Here is a 19586-nt window from a genome sequence, read left to right as displayed (position 1 = left end):
TTGTTTTTGGAGCTGGATTTAAGCTCAGATATTTGCACTTGATCCTTGCACATCTCCCAAGACTTAAAATTTCTCTGCTACATACACTGAAAGGCATTTCTTCTTCTCACTACCAAACTCTGTTCATCTTGCTGGTAAAAAAAAAATAAATTAAAATTTAAAAAAAAAATCAGTCCTACAACCTTAAACATTACTGGAGCTTTTCCATTACAATGTAGAACTTCCTTAATTTTTTTTTAATGACCTTTCTTTTCTTGAGCACTGCTTTCTTCTGTGTTTATTCAGGCTCAGAAGGCGCCTGTTTTATCACAACTACAGCAGCTTTGTTATTAAAGGACAAGTAGATCAGACCTGTAAATTATAAACACAAAGTACATCTTAGAGTGATCTTTGATTTCATTCTGGTTAATAAAGATACAACAGACCAGGAGCCCTATAAAGGCACCATTTACACCATTTTTATAAACTCCCAGATCATGCTGTTTTACAAGCAAATGGTAGAGTAGTGTCCCCAGTTTGGTGTTTTTTAACATTATTAATAAATGGCAGAAGAGCTGGAGCGATCCACCACAACAGCTCCAACAATAAAAGTTATATAAAAGCAGCAATAAAAGTTGCTTTGAGTGAAGGATCTTTCTGTACACGCAAATCAGTTTCTAAAATTGTCTACACCTGTTCCAGACCAGGGAAGGAGCTGTAGCCATTCTGCCCAGGGACTGACTTTCAAAGGCCAAGAGAAGAAAGGAGAGATTATTGAGATATAAATAATATGATAATATATGGATAAGAATAWTCTGTCCCTTAAATGATATTTTAATGCAACAGATACATTTTGTAACATTAGAAACTACTTTTTCCCCTCATACATTTTAGCTCTTTTACAGTGGCATCACTGCACTGAGCTGAGGGGCTGGTGTGAAATGACACCCAAGCACACCAGGGAGACAGAGCTTGACCAGGAGCACACATTAAATCCCAGTGTTGTCCCACAGTAGGTCCTTTCACCCAAAGTGCAAGTGGCCAATTCATCTAACACTGAATCAAGATACTTATTTCTGCACAGAAAGGGGMCTGGGTRGCAAATCCACAAAGCCAGCTCGACGATTTTCAAAACTTTTCACTATTTATATATTTTTGCAAATTAACATATTGATGTTCATTGGTTGCAAGTTACATTGTTCTCTGATTAATTAATATTCTGTCTTCTACTGCTTAATGATKCTCTCATTTCTCATGCTAATTAGASACATGCTCAATCYTTCCCTTCTTTTGGGTCAGTGGTTTCTTGGGTCAGTGGTCCGAGAGTTGGTGGTCATGCTCTGCCCCTGCTGGAATTWYCTTTTACCCAGTCAGGGCTGAWTCCAGCACAATTKCTGAGTTGGCTTTATTAGTTTCTCCTTTATCTTRTGWGTTCTGCCAGATGTCCTTGTAGCCWGTAAATTCTACATTCTCTRTGYCCACTTTCAGTGACACATCCGTCTTCCCAAGCATTGTCAACGTCYCCCTAGGACTGAGATCATTGAAACACAYGGAGCCCTAAACCTTAGCAAGGCAATTCTACTAACAAGGATTTTGTTTTTCTGACACCTGCACATCACTTGGAGCTTATGAGCTGCTCGACGTTTCACGGATTAAATCCCGTTTCTTGTTAACCATGTTTGAAAGTTRCAAAGATCAAACATTAAAGAACACACTTTCTTAAGAAAATGTTCAGTGTTCTACAGTTTGCAACCATAGGAGAGCCAGCTCGCTGCGGGCAGGGGGCGGGGCCCAGCCCCGGGCTGGTAGGGCGGGCTGCGGGCGGGGTGAGCAGGGGCTGACCCGGGGACATGGGGACACGGGGACACGGGGACAGGGGACACGGGGACAGCGGAGGCTCGGCATGGCGCACTACGCGAGGGGCTCGGCCGTGGCCGTCATCCGGCTCTGCAACCCGCCGGTCAACGCGCTCAGGTACGGCCGGCAGCCGCGCCGGGGCTGGGGGAATCCCTTAGGAGCGGGCCGGGGGCTTCTTCCATTTCCTTCCTTTTCTCCTCAATCCCCTCTCCGTGCCCGAGTGAGGCTCCACCCGGTCCCGCGGGGGGCGGCCCCAGAGAGCCTCTGCCGGGCTTCACTCCGCTCGGTACCGCGGAGACACCCGGTACCCTCAGAGGGAGCTCGGATCTCGCTTTGCAGCAAACATGCTGAACTTTGCCACAGCTTCTGCTCCTATGATTTCTAGTTGGGGCGTTTTTCGGGAGAGGTGCCAGGCTCGGCTGTGCTTTCTGTCATCTTCCCCAGAAGTTGTCTAACAACTTTGCCTGTTTCTCATCACCTTCCAGTCTTAAAACACCCAAGACACGGCTTCCAGCAAGGCACAGCACAGCACAGCAGCGTTTGCTCAGCCTGGAGTGCCTCAGCGCTGCTTGGTGCAAGCCAATCCTCAGCTATCCGGGTTTGATTGCCTGCCCTRCATACTGCTCAGAGCCTGACAAATCCCTGCGCTGTCCAAGTGTGCACGGGGGTGAGGGCAAAGGGCTCTGTGGAATCAGGTGTGGTACAACAAGCAGAGCTGGCACCAGGGTTAAACCCAGCCGGATCTATCAGRAGGCAGTTCATTTGCCCTTTAGAAATTATTAAGGAATTGACCTCTAAACACCGACCTTGGTCAGGAGAGGCCCTGTGAGATCTCAAACACAAGCCAGGGGAAAACAAATTCAAACACGAATCTAAAAGAGCCTATGAAATTTTCGTTTTACGTGTGTCTTGAAAAGGACTTACGTGCTTTTTGCTTTACATTAGGTGTACAATTTAGTTCCTTTCATTCTGAACAGCATGTAGGCCCTTTCTAAGCAGCTGTAGTTGTTCRCTAACAGTGACCATGCTGTCTATTCAGTCTATATTCACAAACCAGAAGAAAACCACTGAAATTGTGCTTGGCTTATAAATCAGAAAGTTTGTTATAAAGAAACTGATAGAGTGAAGTAAGAGCATGAAGAGGAGATAAAACCTGCTGCCCTTCAGTAGCAAAACTACACTGTAGCTGGCAATGCTCACTCTYCTGTTGCAACACGTTTAGAAGTGCAGTAAGAACATTTTCACATGCTGARATAATTACAGTAAGAAACTTGGAGTGACTTGGTGAGTTTAGACAGACATGTAGGACTCCTGGAACTGTAGGGTGTAAGACACCCTTTGGATCTCCTGTGCCCAAGACCAGTCTAGAGAAAACTTCCAGGCTGTGCTCACAATAAACTTTCCATCCTTACCATGAAAAAATACAAAATACAGAGCTAAAGAATCTTAGAATTCCTGACATTAAAAAGATCTTTAAAATCACTGAGTCCARCCATTAATAGTAACAGATACATGGTTAAGGAACCTTAACTCCCCTATTTTGAGCAGTCCTGGAAAAAACCCAAGCCAYCTCTGCCACTGAACAGCAACTGCACAACAACTTCTTCAGGACAGACCTCTGCTTTTACTGCCCTTTCTTCCCGGCCTTTCAGTGTCCTCACAGCAAGGTGCAGTTCTGATACACCAAGGGTGACAGGTGGTGTGGTTGGGGTCCTGTTCCCTGTAGGGTTACGAAATATTGGTAGTGGTAACAGCAGAACAACAGACCTTGAAAGTCAGGCCTATATCCTGTCCTGGCTGCAGAAGAAGCCTTAGAATTAGTAAACATAACTGATSACGAGTGAAGTAGGTAGGCCAAATGAAAAGTTTGAAACCACTAGTTCTTGCAAGACTAAAAGAACACTGCTACCGTAAAAGGTATTGTTTTCCTAGTACCATAAAAGGCAATATTCTGAGACAAGATAATTGATTGGAGTGTGTTGTAATGTAGAATTACTTCCAGGTTAATTTACAATATATAAGGAATTTACTACTGCATAATAAACATCTTCACATCTTCATATGCCTTACATGGAGTCCATGCTTCAATCATCACAGTCCCCCAGCCCCAAGGGGAGGAAGGAAGATCCTGGCAGAATTCAGACCCAGTAAACTACATGTCTGTGGTCTTTGGTGGCATGCCAGGGAAATACCTCTTTTGAAAGGGATCCATAATTCTCACACCCTTGCCATGGGTAGTTTTTAGCTGACCTGACTGCAGCTAAGAAAGGCAGAGCATAGTCTGATCTATGGGCTCTCCTKCTTCTGCTCATTTCTGTGTTGGACCACAGGGAGCAGGTTTGTGACAGCTCTTGGTAATGTTTGACTGCACAGGTGGCAGCAGGCAGAGAAAGTTACAGATAGGAGCTATGTCCTGCAATATTGAAAATTTCATTTCACAGCAGGCACAGATGCTTTTTAAGACTGGTGAGTTTTCATTGCTCTGCTCCAGCCTCCTCTACCTCTTCCCATTATCCATTTCCCCCTCCAGGGTCATCACACTGGCCATTAGCACTTTAGAAGCCACTGGTGGGCAGGAATTTGCTTTCTCCTGTCTGACACCATCCTCTGCTGTGCAGGTACCTGCAGGGCAGTGCTTTCCTGAGGAATGTGTGCTGCCTTGAGTCTGGCAGCAAATTTGGCTCCCACACAGACTCCCCTTTAAGCTAATCAGTCTCTCCACCAGCAGAGATATCACGTGCCAAAGTTGATTTGTTTAGAGGTTTTTTCCTGGTTTGTAGAAGTTTTCTATTCAGAGATGTGCATTTATGAGACCATGGCATTGTGAGAAGGGATTTAGATATAAAAGAACTGGGAGTTTTGGGGAACAGAAAGACAAGACATGCAATAGAAAGGACTGACTACCCCTTCTCAGCAGAGGCAGGCTGCTGGCACTGGGAATTAGAAGGACTTTAAGGAGTATTTCAACTTTGAGCTGACAAGGACAGAAAAGCTCCAGGGAGGATAAGGGAGGACTTGCAGTAGGGGAGCTTATGTGTGGGATTGTGTGAAATGTGACAGTGTAAGATGTTTGATTGGAAAAGACTCTCCCTGGCTGCCAGGACTGTCCTTCTGTCATGGTTTGAACTTGGCCGAAAGCCAAAGCACCCACGACATCCCACTCCCCCCCACCACCACCACCAACCGGAGAAGGCAGAGGGGAAGAGCAAAAGCCCAATTAACACTAAAATTTATGGCTTTTAGATATGACAAYGTAATGGAGAGAAAGATACATATATGCTCCAGAAACGGTGAGACAAGCTCAAAAAAACTGAAGTTGCAAAATAGATTTATTACTAAGGGCTACTAAAAAAACTACCACACCAGGGAGGGGAACAAAGATAGGGGAAAATTTACAAGKAGAAGAAATAAAAAYGGACATTTTAAGATACCTGTTATTTTTTCTGYGAACTTGTCTCTCTCAGRTTGTCCYTCCCCACCCCTCCATMCYTYCCMRGSMMMARGGRRGSMRGGRWKRAARKTTTAACATAGATCARACTACTCATTACAGTTGCCGTCCAGCACCATAGGAGAAGAGTCCTTACAGCTCTGAGCTGTGGAAGTTCTTTTCCCAAGAAACAGTCAGTGTATAACTGCTGGTGGCATGGGATTCTTTTCTTTACCTCRTRGGAGAAAACAGTTCTCCAAGGCCACTCTCTSAAATCTCCTGGCAGAACACAGTTTCTTCTAAGCATCAGCTCGCTTCTGATGTAGGGGGGGCACCTCTTCCCCCTTTTAGGCTTATGATCAATCCAGTCCTTAAAGGCCAGGTTTTTTATCTCAAGTGCAGGGCTTCTCTTTTCTATACAGGTCTCCCATTGAAGAAATAGTCCCTTTGAGAACAGCTTGTTTTCTCCATGTGCGAGCACCACAGCAACAGCAACAGCACCTGTTTTCTTCTTACTGTGATTTGGGTCTCCTTTTTTTTTCCCTTACATCTCCTCCCCCTCCTCCTCTGTCCTCCCCCGGTGCATGATACGAACAACCTAAAAACTAAATGGCGGATGCACTCTATCTTGTTTTGAATTCTTCTTAAGTACAAGACCATACATCATCACAGAGGTGTAACTAGCATGTGCAATTGGCCCAGGCCTGACCAGCAGCCCATCCATCAACCTCAGAGCCACGATGGATTGGCTCTAAAACACAGGGGGAAGGGCTCCTTTTGCTGGAGAAGAAGGAGAAAGCTTCTAGAACTTTGTCAGAGGAGCCGTCTTTGTGGTTTCTTGGTCCCATCCCCCCACCACCCAAAAACCAGACCAAGCAAAACCAGGACACCTTCTGACCCTGACCACCATAAAAATCAGAAAATATAAAGTAAATTAGAGAAGCTGCAGTTTCAGACAGATAGCAATGAGGGGAGAATATGATTACCCACGTTGGATTGCATCAGCACCTCATCAGGATGAGATGCCTAGAGAAAATTCCGGGATGAATAAGCATCTGCTTCYTAAAACAACTATTCTAAAATTCCACCAAAAGGATGCCATTCTGACTCTSGCCTTYATTTACRTGCATGACTGTTCAGTCTGTATTAGCAACTTGTCACACAACAGCATGTGATAGCAGCTACTACACAGCTGGATCTGACACTGAAGCAAGAGAGAGCAGGGTTGGTAACTCCAGAACACAAGTCCTCAGCTTTAAAAAGGGGATTATGTAAATTCCCAGCAGCTAGTTCAAAGAAAAACACTGCAGGAAGCTATCCAGAGGACAGGGGGCCTGTGAAAAAGGGACAGCCTGGATTATTCGTGTTCAGGTTTGGGATTTTCAGGTTTTTAAAATTTATTAGAAGCTGGGAAATGTATAAAGGGAAAGGACCAGACCTGGATGTTTTCCATAAACATTTTCCATTGTTGGATTCAAGTCTCACTTCTTTATATGTGACTAAGTAAATTTTCAGGATTCMYRTATATATATATRTRTATATATWAATGGAAGAAATTCACATTCACAAATCCCAGCTAAAATGTGAAATAGTTAAGGTAAATAGTAAAACCCTGTTACAAGTCCAGCACATCACAGCCACTGCAATGTGTCCCATAAAATAAAAACAACCTGGTGTGGTAAGCTCCAAGAATATTCTCTTACTCTGGTGTGCACCTGCTCTTTGACAGCACCTGCTTTGTGCTTCTGAAACCTGGAGCACTGAACCAGCTTGGCAGAATCACTTTTCTTGCAATTCAAATTGTGTCCATGGTGGAGTTGACTGCATGGCATGGGATGCAACCTTGCAATGCATGGAGGGAATTTTTGCATTGTTATTGCTAAATGAATGACACTGTCACAGTAATGAAATACTTACACAAATTATGGTGACTTTCTGTTTCTTTAATGCTCTAGCAATCTGATGTTGGGATTCTCCTGAGTATTTTTATAATCCTATTGTCATATATTTTACTRTGATGTGTTAATTGAAAATTACATCTCTTAGTGCCGGTTATGGCATGTGAGTGACAAAGCAATGCAGTCTGTGTGTTTGACTGTGACATATCCAAGGCAAACTTATCACTCCACCTTAGGAAAACAAGAATCTGCAGAAAGTCTGATTGTCTTTCCTTTTTATCCCACAAAAATTCCTACTGGAAGAAAGTTATCTGGAGAGAGAAGAAATATTTGTATRAACACCAAGTTTTTCACTAGCATAAGCAGTCCTGTTGGTTTAATAAAGGCAACGTAGGGATCAAACTGATTTTGTGGCAGCCTTGATAACTAGTTTTTATTTTGGTAGGAGTATGTTGCTGTAAGTGCTGAGGGCTTATAAGTGGTTTCCCCCATAAAACTCTGAACATTTCCATTAGCTGCAGACAACCCTTTTAGCTGGGCATTTTGCATCTCCTGATCACACGCCTGGAACAAACACAGAAATACTTTGATTACTTCTGGTCTGTTCSTGACAGAATTTTGCCATTTGTCTATACAATATTTGCAAATTAGTAACTTCACATTTGTTTGGATCATGGGGCATATTTTTTCTCCTTCTTTACACTGTGATTTGTAGAGTGTAATGACATTTTCTAATGGCTTTCCCTGACATCTCCCAGCCCCTGGGAGAGGCCAGTATTGCTGTGGCCTGGCTCTCCACCCATACACAAACAGAACTCCAAGAGCAGTGAGCATTGGGTGCATCCTGTGGGTGCTCCTCAAATAGCAGCAGCCACAGATATGCCARGGGGAGGGAGATAAAAAACAATTAACATATTAACACATATTTARTATATAAAATTTGGAAAGGCTTTCATATTCTGCTACGTGGAGCTACATTCAGTGAAGGGATGTTTACTGACTCACCTCACAGTTGTACTTYGGTATTGCCAAATTATTCTCAAGTTTCAGCTTTCAGAACCATTAYTAACATCACACTCCAGAGTTGCCTTTGATGTCTGGATTGGGAATTTGTACATAACTGTTTGTTCTCTCCCCAAAAATAACACTTCTCCCAGTCTCTGGTTGTCAGCTCTCAGGGCTCCCACTGACCCTTCTGTATAGCACGGCCTTATCCAGGCAGCAGATGGTCCTGGAGACACTCCCAGACAGCCCCTCTCAGCCATCAGCTCAGATTGATAGACTTTGCTTGTCTTAATTTTTTATTTTGAAGGAGGAATAAGCATGAATAAGCAGAAGATGTCTGGCAGTCCTTCACACAGCTGGCTTTCATAGAGCTCCTTGGGCTCCAAGGTTTCCCTTTTCAGACTATGGATTACCACATGAATGCTGCAAGCATTGCCCTGTAAAAATGTGTGTGCACAAGAGTACAGTGGTGTGATATTCATCTACTTCACAACAAACTCCTTTTTTAGATTAAATGCCCTCAAATATAGAGAGGAACATGCACAACCTGACTGTGTCTTGGGTCTTTCAGTTCTRTGTAATTAACATTGCTCCTCTCCACTGGGCATCAGCAGAGCTCTGCTCCCTTCTCATCACCACCAAGCTTACATGTGGAGCCAGGCTCAGGCTTTGGAGAAAGCCTAGGAAGGATGGCTGGTTTTACAAAAGGCCATGCAAACATGTTTGTTACTTCTGGATATTCTTCCAKATTCCAACTGCTTGTGGCTCAGATTTTCTGAATCAGAGACATCTCTACACATGCACACAGAATAGTCTGTCACAAACTATATTCTTAAAATGGTGTGAATATCCGTCTATTTTAGTATCTAAATTATATATACACAAAATTTCTATAAATATTTYTATAACTAAAGTGTTCATGCTTCTATTTTTGCCTACTATTCTCTATTGTTGCCACCTTCTAAAACAGACTATGAWCTCCATGTCCATTGACACAAACACATGCATATAAAAATTAGCTTTAAAGGAGCCAATGCAAAGTGGATATACAGTGGGGTCAGACTTTTACAATATCTGATTTGACAAAACACTATCTATACTTCTACAGATCCATTTTGAAATTCTTCATTAATTCTTAGCTGGTCACATTTACTGCTGGTGTCCACAGAACTACCTGTTCAGATGAGTGAAAACATGTTCTGTGTAGTGTTTCATGCCCAAATTCCCTTTGGCAGGATCCCACATCAGTTTAAGTCTGGGCCTTTGTGCAGATCTTCACAAGGTAGCATTATTAATAGCAGCAGAGCCTGTGTCAGGTGTTTGAAAGATAACATATTTATCCCTAGAGCTTCTTCCCAAAAGTTCTTAGATTGTCAGTGGTTTAGCATTAATTACTTTTAAATTATGCTAAACTGTTTTCCTGAAAATCTGAGTGTTTAATTCATAAAGACATTTTCAAAAGAACATTTCCCTGTGATGCTTGCTATGGAAACAGCCGTGTCACAGCTTGAAGATAACTCTCCAGGCCTTGACTGACAGGTCTGCAGTCAGCCTGTTGGGTTTGGGTGTTTGTCCTTGGAGTAAGAGGGAGGCTGAGGACAGGATCACTGTGAGAGGCTATCCAGCAGACAGGATACCAGACAGGTTGTTGGACCTGCTCATTTCCACTGGGCTGCTCGGTGTTTGTAACACAGATCTCTTGGAAGGGGCATGTAGTTGATGGTTATTGAATCTCTGTTTTATTTCAGTCTGGCAGTTCTCCAGACTTTAGAGGATGGCCTGAAGAAAGCTGATGCAGATCCCTCAGTGAAAGCTGTTATGATTTGTGGTGAAAATGGGAAATTCAGTGCAGGTAAGACATCAACCACAGCCTGAGCAAAAGAGGAAACACTCTCCACCCATCATATCTGAATATTCTCTGCCTTGTAATACTGCTGAGAAAAGTCCTGATTTGGCTGGAATTGGCTACCAAGACAGGGGGCTTTGTCTATTTTGCTGAGCCACAATTGACACGAGGCACATGACAAGCTGGACTGTCCAGGCCAGAAATAAGCTGGTCTGTGAAATATGCTGAAATGAGAGASAGCTGCTCAACTCCATAACATCCTGGTGCTTCCTTAGTCTCTGTAGCTTTGTTTATGTAAAATCTATGGACCATTTACTGGTCCAGTGAATGAAATGTACCTGAGGTGGTGCAGTGGCAAATAACAGATCTTCTCCAGTTGTAGAAGCCTGAAAAGTTAGGGAATTTCTGTGGAGCTCTACATTGCTTGTTAGTAGTAACTTGCACTTTACTACTCCARGCTCATTATTACACCAAGGATGTTTGCAAATAYMWRCATGATCCTTACAAGAATACTCTGYRTTTTTGTCCACAGCCTTCCCCAGARCTCTCTGAACAGGATCAAGAATCCAGGRCTGCTTGAAGGTTGTCCCAAAAGGGTTTTATTCCCATTACCCACTGTCCTGCCAGCAGCACGCCCTGCAAGGACTGGGGCATCTGTGAGCAGCTGTGTCCACTGGCACAAGGGGAAGGATTGTTGCAGTCACCACCTTGCCCGCTAATCCCTCCTGGTCTCTTGGTGTTCCCTCAGGAGCTGACATCCGAGGCTTTTCCACCCCGCAGCGCCACCCAGGCATTGGCCTGGCCCCCATCGTGTCTCTCATCGAAAGCAGCGAGAAGCCAGTGGTGGCAGCCATCGAGGGCGTSGCCTTGGGAGGAGGACTGGAGGTGGCTCTGGGCTGTCACTACCGCGTTGCACACGTGAAGGTAACACACCCTGCGGGCCACAGGGGCTGCTGGAGGCCTCAGGAGCCATGTACAGATGGCACGGGCACAGCAGAGGGACAGGGACATTTTCTGGGACCCTCTACCCACAGGAGGGTGCCTTCATAGCTGTAGGATACAAGTCTGTGTGCTCAGACATCCTTCACCTGCACCACAACCCTTGATGTACTTCCCTAAGCATTACTAACTAATTTCSAGTAATTTCTAAATATAAAGTTGATTTGTAACTAACAGGAGGATGTAACTACAGGATTTGTAACTAACTATGGCTGCATAGAAACTTCAGTAACCAAATGTTARTTTGCCCTAGGTCTCATTATCCATGTTCTGATGCAGACAGCTGTATCTTACTGACTCATGCAGCGTGACTTTCTCTTATTTATTTTTTTCCCCAGCCCTGTGAATTCTGCACTTCTTTCTGCTCGTGGCCTAGTTTCTATAGGTAGCTGAAACTCRGCTAGCATGGAGCATTTATGGTTCGATTCTCCACGAGCTCTGGGTCCCCAAGGAGCACTTTGATCAAAAGACAACTTTGAGAGTCTTAAGGAGTGATCTGGGGTTTTTTTCTTCAATCCCCTCCTTCAAGGTTTGGAAATGCMGAACCTCCTTTGAACAGTACCTGTCTCTTTGTAGAGACTACTCAGTGCCAGGGCCATYCCCTCACTCCTGCAGTGAGTCACTGTTTCTCTGTGGCAGTGTGGGTTGCTGCAGCAGCATAAAGAGTTCTTCCACATCACCCTGTGGCCACCTAAGGTGAGGGCCATGGAATCACAGAATCATTAAGGTTGAAAARGACCWCCAAGATCATTAAATCCAACCTTTGAYCAATTGCCACCATGTCCACTAAACCACATCACAAAGTGCCATGACTACTGGAACTATAAGCAGTGGTCTTAAAGTAACTCAAAATCTCTTARAAGCTCAATTGAAAATGGGCAACAAAAAGGCAACAAAATCTAGATACATTTTTGATGAGAAGACCCTTACACACGTCCTGCTGGCCCTGGCTTCTCTGCCACGACTTTTCCATGTTAAATGAACCAAGAGACATTTGAAAGAAGATTAGGGAAGAGCTCAGTGGTGTCCAAGGCCAGATTGGATGGGGGTCTGAGTAACCTAGTCTAGTGAAATGTGTCCCTGCCCAGGGCAGGTAGTGAAACAAGATGGTTTTAAGGCCCTTAAACCCTTTATTAAACTTGCAAGAATTGCAAGGTTGGGGGGAGGGGGGGGTGATACTTCAATCAGAAGTTGGTAACAACTGCGGGGAAGCTTTATTGACATGTGTCAGTCTGGGGAATGCTGTTGGCCCCACAGCTCTCCCCCACCACTGTATGAGCACAGAAATCCTCTGAAAGGTCATGTTTTCYTTGTGCTTTTGTACACAAATCCTGGAAATGGTCAAGTTGGCTTTTTTCTTAAATATMATATGTCACAAAAAGCAAGGATGAAGTTTCTGTGTAGAAATTCTGAGGCTTCCTAGAGGAGCAGTGTGACTCACATCTGCTTGTCTTTCTTCTGTATTGCTCAGCATGCACTTATCTTTCTAATACTTTCTGCTCTTTCTATTCTGATTCATTGTTGAATTTTGCTTCATTTTAGGCTCGGATGGGTTTTCCAGAGGTCACCATTGGGTTRCTTCCAGGTGCTGAAGGCACTCAGCGACTCCCGAGACTGATTGGAGTACCCGCTGCTCTGGATATGATCACGACAGGCAAGTGCTGTGTCTGTGTAGAAGAACATGGCATTGAGTCACACCAGCTTGGTCTAAAACCAGGATTTTTTTACCTGTGTAGCTGCTTGGGTTRTAATTCAACTTGCTTCCACCCATGAGGGGCTAATTACCAGCTGCRCAAGTAATTTGATTATATGGAAAAGAGCAAAATTGCCCATCAGGCTCCACTGTAGTCACCTTATTTCTCTTTTTTATCACAGGAAAACACATTCCAGCAACTGAAGCACTGAAGCTGGGCTTGGTTGATGAAATTGCGGAAGAAAAYACCATTGAGGCAGCAATCCGTTTGGCAAACAAAGTGATTGGTGAGGAACAAATTGCAGCAGTGCCAGGAAATAATTGGTGATGTTTCAGGGCTGAAAAGAGTTAGAACAAAGCCCCCTGGGTTGTTCCAATTTATATGCTCCATTCTTGAGTTTTGGCATCCATATAAGATAGAATTAATTGCAGAATTTGTTTCCTGTTGTCTGAAGTGATAAAAAGCAAATGCTGGAAAGCTGCAGAAATTCCAGTGAGATTCAGAGAACAGATACATATCATGTCCTYCTGCTTTTAAATTGTACATCCAAACTCACATGCTCCTCTGGGATACTGCACTCTGCAGGTTTTGGGGAGTCAGTGCTCTTTCCATACATAGTTCTGGGTCCCAGCTGGCATTGCCTGCGTTCTGGTTGCACCGTCCATAATGGCTGAGCAAAAATAACTTATTCCGTATAGAGGAGGGGCTGGCACATCCTCAGCCCAGTTTAATGATCCATGGTCTGTAAGTGACTCAGTCCCTAAACCTTTGGGCCATGTAAAAAAAATGGCCTGTGCAGATTGGAAGGATGGGGAGAGATTTTTTTTTTGTCATCTTAGAAACAACATCTTAGAATCAGATTCACTGGAGTTAACTTAGGAAGAGGAACTTTCCTTGTGCAGCATGAGGAGCATTGCCTTGAGAGAAAACAGGGCATTTTACCTCCTTGTACCTTTTACCTCCTACTGACCTCCTTGTACCTTTGGAACCTGACTACTGGATTTCATCTGGGGCTCTGTCACAATGAGAAGAATGTAGGAAAACAAAAAACCCTTCCTGCTTTGATCACATGGCCTTCACAAGCAATACTGTTCCAAGCTTGTGTGTTGATTTTGCTCCTCCAGTTCTCTTCAGTAAGATAGGGCCYCTTCTCCATGCTAGAAGCTGAGGCAGCCTAGGCTTTGTCCTAGATATGGATATATGCACCATATTKTAAGGTACATCAAAGAATGGACTGTTCTTAAATATAAATACTCTTCTTGTGTACTTCCCCCCACCTGGGAATGTACCAGACAGGTGCCAAGGTGTTCTTTGGCTGGGTTTTCTACAGCAGATGCCCTTCCTTCTCACTGTATTCATCCTACAATATTTTAGGGCTTCACTTTCTAGTGCAAAATCAATGACATAAGCAGTTCTCTTTTCTCTTTCCTACATATCATCAGACTAAATATAATTCTTCAGCTGGAGACGGGTGATGTACTCCACTGCTGCTTCTAAGAAAAACAAAGGTACTTTGGTTCACTGAGTTTGTCTGTTTTGAATGAGAATTCTGTTTCTCCATCTGTTGGGAGAACAGTGAAATATTGTCACTCTTCTAGKCAAATTAACCCAACAAACAGTGCTCCCTGTGATGTACCCTCTGGGCTCTGAATGATGCCTTGCACAAGATCTATACCAGCACTGATGGCAGCAGCAGCAGCAGCATGTCATGAAATGAGTAATGGATACATTGCTGGAACTGGCAAACCAGAAAACATTCTGTATTTCAACAACTGCTGTGTGCAATCGGGTGAAGTTTTGGTATTTGCATGCTCGTTTCTTCCATGACAGACGTTTTGTGGTGACTGAGAGTTGTGAAAGCCAGTTTCACCTTAGAGGAGACCCTCAGAAGGGAAGCACTGACCACACTCTTCTTCTGGGTAACTTGCTTTCTGCAGATRATGTCCACTACCACTACAGGCAAATTCCTGTTTTTTAGCTTCATCTTCTTTGGAAATTGTCAGTACCAATATTAATTTTATTTTTTTGAGTTGTACAAGCATATAASGATCCTGGCTGAATGTTCAGCAGGTAGCCTATCCCAGTCTTACTCATTATTAGGTTTTCAATATTTTTATTGCTTATTTGAGTTATCCCAGAAAAAAAAAAAGTAGTGTCGTTGATGGTGTTACACATCACACTATATATCAACTCCCACAGGACTTTAAAAATGCTTTCAGACTCTTCCCAACAGCTTCACTGGCATTTACAGTCATGTTTTAACAGTGAAAACACTGGTGAGCCAGCTAATCTATTTCTTTCCTGCTTGAAAAATTTCTCATTAGACCCTGCAGAAGACCATGACRAGTTTTGATGCACCATTTACCCTCAGGTTATCTAATAATTTGAAAGATTGGTGTACCCAGAGCCTTTATGCTCCTTTTGAGTCATTCCTAGGTTTGSCCTTTGCCTAAAGTTAGTAATTTTCCTGTCATACAAAGGCAAAGCAGCACTTCCATTTTTCTCCACCAGGCACTAACAGGGCTGCAGAAAAGATGACAGTCTTGTACAGCTGCTCTGGGGTTTTTATACAATGAGTTCTGTTTTCATTGGATGTTTTTCAGATAATCTTAATAAAACCAAAGAGAATGTGCCCCAAAAAATGCCATCACAGAAGTCCACTGATTGCATGGCATGCAGCATTTTGTTTCTGATGAGATTTTTTTTTTTTTTTTTTTTTTTAACATGAAGCTAACAACTGCTGGCTTCTTACAGAGCAGTCTAGCTAAATAACTAGTTTTGTCACCACAGGAATTTCTATTCCTGGGAAGGCTGTACTGCAAGATAAGTCTCGAAGAATCAATTCAGAAATAATTTTCTTCTAAAGCTTTCTCAGCACCAGAGCTGCAGTATCTCATGGCAAGAGATCAGTCTCAAATGACTGCCGTACTMTATCAGGGGTCCTTGATTACTGTTGTGATACACAGCTGACAGAGCTGCTTTTATGTTGGGAGAGCATTCTTATCCATACATTTTTATGGATTGTTCCTAATGAAGAACACCTCCAAAAGATSCTCTGAAACAGTAGGTGGGTGTAAGAATACACAGAGGCAATTACTGATTCTGAGTTAGATTTTTCATTGAAAACCACTATCTGTACATTACAGATAGGAAGTGAGAATAATTCCCTGACCTCTCCAGGCAAACTGGCCTCTCCAGGCTAAAGAAAACATCTTCACTTCTGAAGGCATTTTTTAAAAGGAATAGACAGGAGCTAAATCCCTGGGGACAAGGAGAATGTCCTTTCATTAAATGTACTTGATGATCACTGCAGTAATCCAGAGCTGCATTTCAGGCTTTTCCCAGCTGATGGCATCACAAAATTGACAAATGGCTGGAACTGCTGGTGGCAGGCAAGCAGTTTGCAGCTCATCCTGCCCACTTCTTGTTGGCCTGTTCTAGTCTRCCTGAGCTGGAGGAGAAATGGGCTCCACACAGCAGATTTGAAGCTCTGCATATACAGTCCTTACTTTCTGACACCATCTGCTGATTGACCTCAGAGCACACCAGTACCGATGCCTTGCCCAAAGAGCCAAGGAAAATCAGAGCAATTTGGAGTAGCTCAAGTCCCCCAGGTATTAATCTGTGTGGAAAGATGATGCCTTTCTGCCTGTAAGCCATTGGGAGTTGCTGCAGAGGAAGCAGTTGTTCCTTGTGAGGCTCATCAAAGCCAGGGGCGGAGCAGAGGCTGCTGGTGGGTAACTGCAGCCTTGAAATGGAGGAAAGGCTTTCCCTTACAGCTGCAAGGCCCTTCCGTGAGTCATCTCTGTCATCTCAAAACATTTTAATCTCTCCCCAGGGCTCAAGGTTCTGGCTGACACCTTCCTTACACAGAGGCCWAGCCAACTGTCCTTGGACACAGAGTTTGTGAAAGGTCTGACATGGCCTGGACTTGTCTCTGGCAGCCTGGGGGCAGGGGCTAGGCTCAGTTTTATTCCTCAAAAATTCACAAACAATTCGGTGCATGAGGAAGAATATTAGGCTTGTACTGCCTCTTGTATGTGCCACCCTGCAGGATCCCAAGGGTTTACAACTCTGGGGTGACATTTCTTCCTTTAAATAACATAATATTTGATACTGAGTGCATACATGGTACATTTGCAGACAGAAATTTAAATACTTGTTCTGTCCTTTGTGTCACMTGGACTACAAACCTGGTAAAACAAAGCAGGAGTCTGTGCTAGCTCCTGTGTRGGGATAATGCTTTTCCTGCAGCACAGTGTCTGACACTGTTCATCATCTTCCTGGTGCTTTGATTTCAGAAATCAAGCTGCAGATGTCCACACTGAAATCCTCCCATGTTTGCATTCTGATAATTCTTTCCTGTTCATAAACATGTCATTTATTCTTATTAGCATTGCAGAAGCTAAGATGCTGCACAGAGGTGCTGTAGAAAAACTATTTAATTTGCAGCTATATAAGAATTTTATTACAGGACCCTGAGTTACTTTTTTTTCCAGTCTGAGGAACTGTCTCCCATCCCCCATCAGTATTTGTGCTTACWGGTGCTATTTTCTGTCTGAAGACCAAGCTTAAAGGCCCCCAGTGGTATTTCCTTTTTACCAGTCCTTTCCACTGGATGTCATATGAAGTCCCTTCATCTGCCCAGTTCTCCAGCCAGCAGATTAAATTTCTGGGACAAGACTGAGCTTTCCTCTTGTGGTAGAATGAAACCCATTAATTAAGTCCTAAATAAAGAACTCTAGGTAAAGAGCATTTCTGGGTTAAAAAGTTAGATTTAGGGGAAAAAWTATTCCAAAATAGAGGAATATTATCCTGACTAAATCCTGCAATAGTGGCTGATACAAATTATATCCACTGTCAATGTGAAAACATTTTTATGAGCTCTGATTACAAGAGAAGCTACTTACACGCTGAGCGTTCATCTTCTTGTGCTCACTAAGAGGCTTAATTAAAAATACTGAGCTCTGAAGACCTTTATTACAGAAAATCAGTAATATTAACTCACTATTAACTCAACCTGAAAACTTGTATTTCTGTTTCTCCTAAGCATTGCTCAGCCTTGGAGGCAGAGCTAGAGTCAGGACATGTTCCTCAGGCAACCATGCCTGCAGTGTTGCATTATTCTTGCTCTTCAGCATCCTCTGTAGAACTTCCTGAGTCTTCTGCTGGKGCATTAGCACTTCCCTAGCTCAGACAACAGGAAGAGGAGGGGGAGCTGGATGCAGTGTGATGCCTTGGAAGGAAATGTGCCACCCTGGCAGAGCTCATCTAAGAGGAGAGGGCAATGAGACACTGTGCCCAGAGAGTTTAGCAGAAGGGTCTCAGCCTACCACCCGACTTTGATGACAGTCCTGGCTGCTTCTGGCAACAACATGTCTTGCAATCCATGCAAAGACATGCTACAGTTAATGATCTGGATGTGTCTGTGATGGCAGCAGAGTCTTTGTGAGAATGTTACAATATCAAGGGGATACATCCCAAATTGCTGATCTTGTTCCTCCATAGTCTTTACTAAGGTGCAAGCTGCCATTAAGAGTAGAGGAACACCTGAGTWTGGCCAGGTCAGAGTCTGTACTTACAAAGAACGCAGAGAATTTTGGCATCTAAAATGTAACTAAGTTCTCTCAATTAAAATTCTTTTTGGTATCACCATAGCAAACTCTGTCTGYAATGAATTTCCTATATTTGTGTGGCTGCTGGATTCACCACTTGCTGCCACAAACATGAACTCTCCCTTGCTATTCATTTACTGCCCAACTCATGCTGAGTGAGATCTCCTCTTGGTTAGTTCCCAAGTGAATTGAGGGGAACTAACTTCAGTCAGGGAAGAGCTGAAGTCAGGGTGCATTTCCCACTCTTGTCAATGTCTGGGTCAGGGCTCTGGCTGGAATGCCTTAGCTGGATGCTGAATACCAAACAATACTGGAGGAAATCTTGGTTACTGAAGCTTACAGAAAGATCCATATGAATGTGGCAGCGAGCTGGAAAGTTTGGGCACTCTGGAGCTGAGAAAAGAGAGAATTGCGTCTTTGAAACTAAAGTCCTAGTTTTTTTTTTGAAATCGGAGAAGATACTTGAAAAATTGTAATTGTCACAGCAAACAGAGGTAAGGAGAAATGTTAGATGCTTTTGTTCCAGAGCCAGTTCACTGTGCCATGCAGGCCCTAATGCAGTGAGATTTGGAGAAGAGTCAGACTGCCTTTCCAGCCTGTGGAAAGGTGTGGAAATCCGTAGCCTGGGAAGACTACATCTGAAAAGACGGTGTGGAAATCCGTAGCCTGGGAAGACTACATCTKAAAAGATACGGATGCTTTGTTCTGTAACTCCATTTCTCTCCCCACTGCAGGTCAGCCCTTGGCACCCCGCAGGCTCAGCCTGAAGCCAGTTCCCAGCCTGCCCAACATGGAAGCGTTTCTGCGGGAAGCTCTGGTGAAGGTGAAGAAGCAGGCGCGGGGGTGCCTGGCTCCGGAGCTGTGCTTCCAGGCCGTGCGAGCCGCCAGCGAGCGGCCCTTCGCCGAGGGGCTGCGGAGAGAGCGGGAGCTGTTCCAGTTGCTGCTGAGCTCGGGCCAGGCCCGGGCACTGCAATACGCCTTCTTCGCCGAGAGAGCCGTGCGCCGGTGGGCAACGCCCGCGGGAGCCTCGTGGAGCAGCGCTACCGCACAGCCCGTGCGCTCGGCCGCCGTCATCGGTAAGGACAGGGACCGGCCAAGAGGGCACCGAGCACGGCACAGGGGAGAGGGGCGGGGGGCACCGCCGGGACCGGCTGGCCGTCCTCACAGTCACCCACAGCCGTCACTCACAGCCGTGCCCACAGTCACAGCCGTCCCCACACTCACTCACAGCCATCCCCACACTCACCCACAGCCATCCCCACAGTC

The 19586-nt window shown here is 44.2% G+C and overlaps 1 protein-coding gene across 1 annotated transcript in view; it reads left to right on the top strand.

The window, feature by feature from the left end:
* Positions 1-1845: 1845 nt before the first annotated feature.
* Positions 1846-19586, top strand: part of EHHADH (enoyl-CoA hydratase and 3-hydroxyacyl CoA dehydrogenase) — a 27731-nt gene continuing 9990 nt past the window's right edge. Inside the window, exons 1-6 of the mRNA XM_057379618.1 lie at positions 1846-1953; positions 9915-10018; positions 10761-10936; positions 12554-12665; positions 12887-12991; positions 19055-19396. Of these exons, the coding sequence (XP_057235601.1) occupies positions 1883-1953; positions 9915-10018; positions 10761-10936; positions 12554-12665; positions 12887-12991; positions 19055-19396 (910 nt within the window). The 5' untranslated portion in view covers positions 1846-1882. The remainder of the gene's footprint in view (positions 1954-9914; positions 10019-10760; positions 10937-12553; positions 12666-12886; positions 12992-19054; positions 19397-19586) is intronic.

This window comes from Malurus melanocephalus, unplaced genomic scaffold (assembly GCF_030028575.1).
Source record: "Malurus melanocephalus ecotype Western Australia unplaced genomic scaffold, MMel_1.1 scaffold_412, whole genome shotgun sequence".
Lineage (NCBI taxonomy): Eukaryota > Metazoa > Chordata > Aves > Passeriformes > Maluridae > Malurus > Malurus melanocephalus.
The sequence above is the reverse complement of the archived record's forward strand: the minus strand, read 5'-3'. Positions and strand labels throughout refer to the sequence as shown.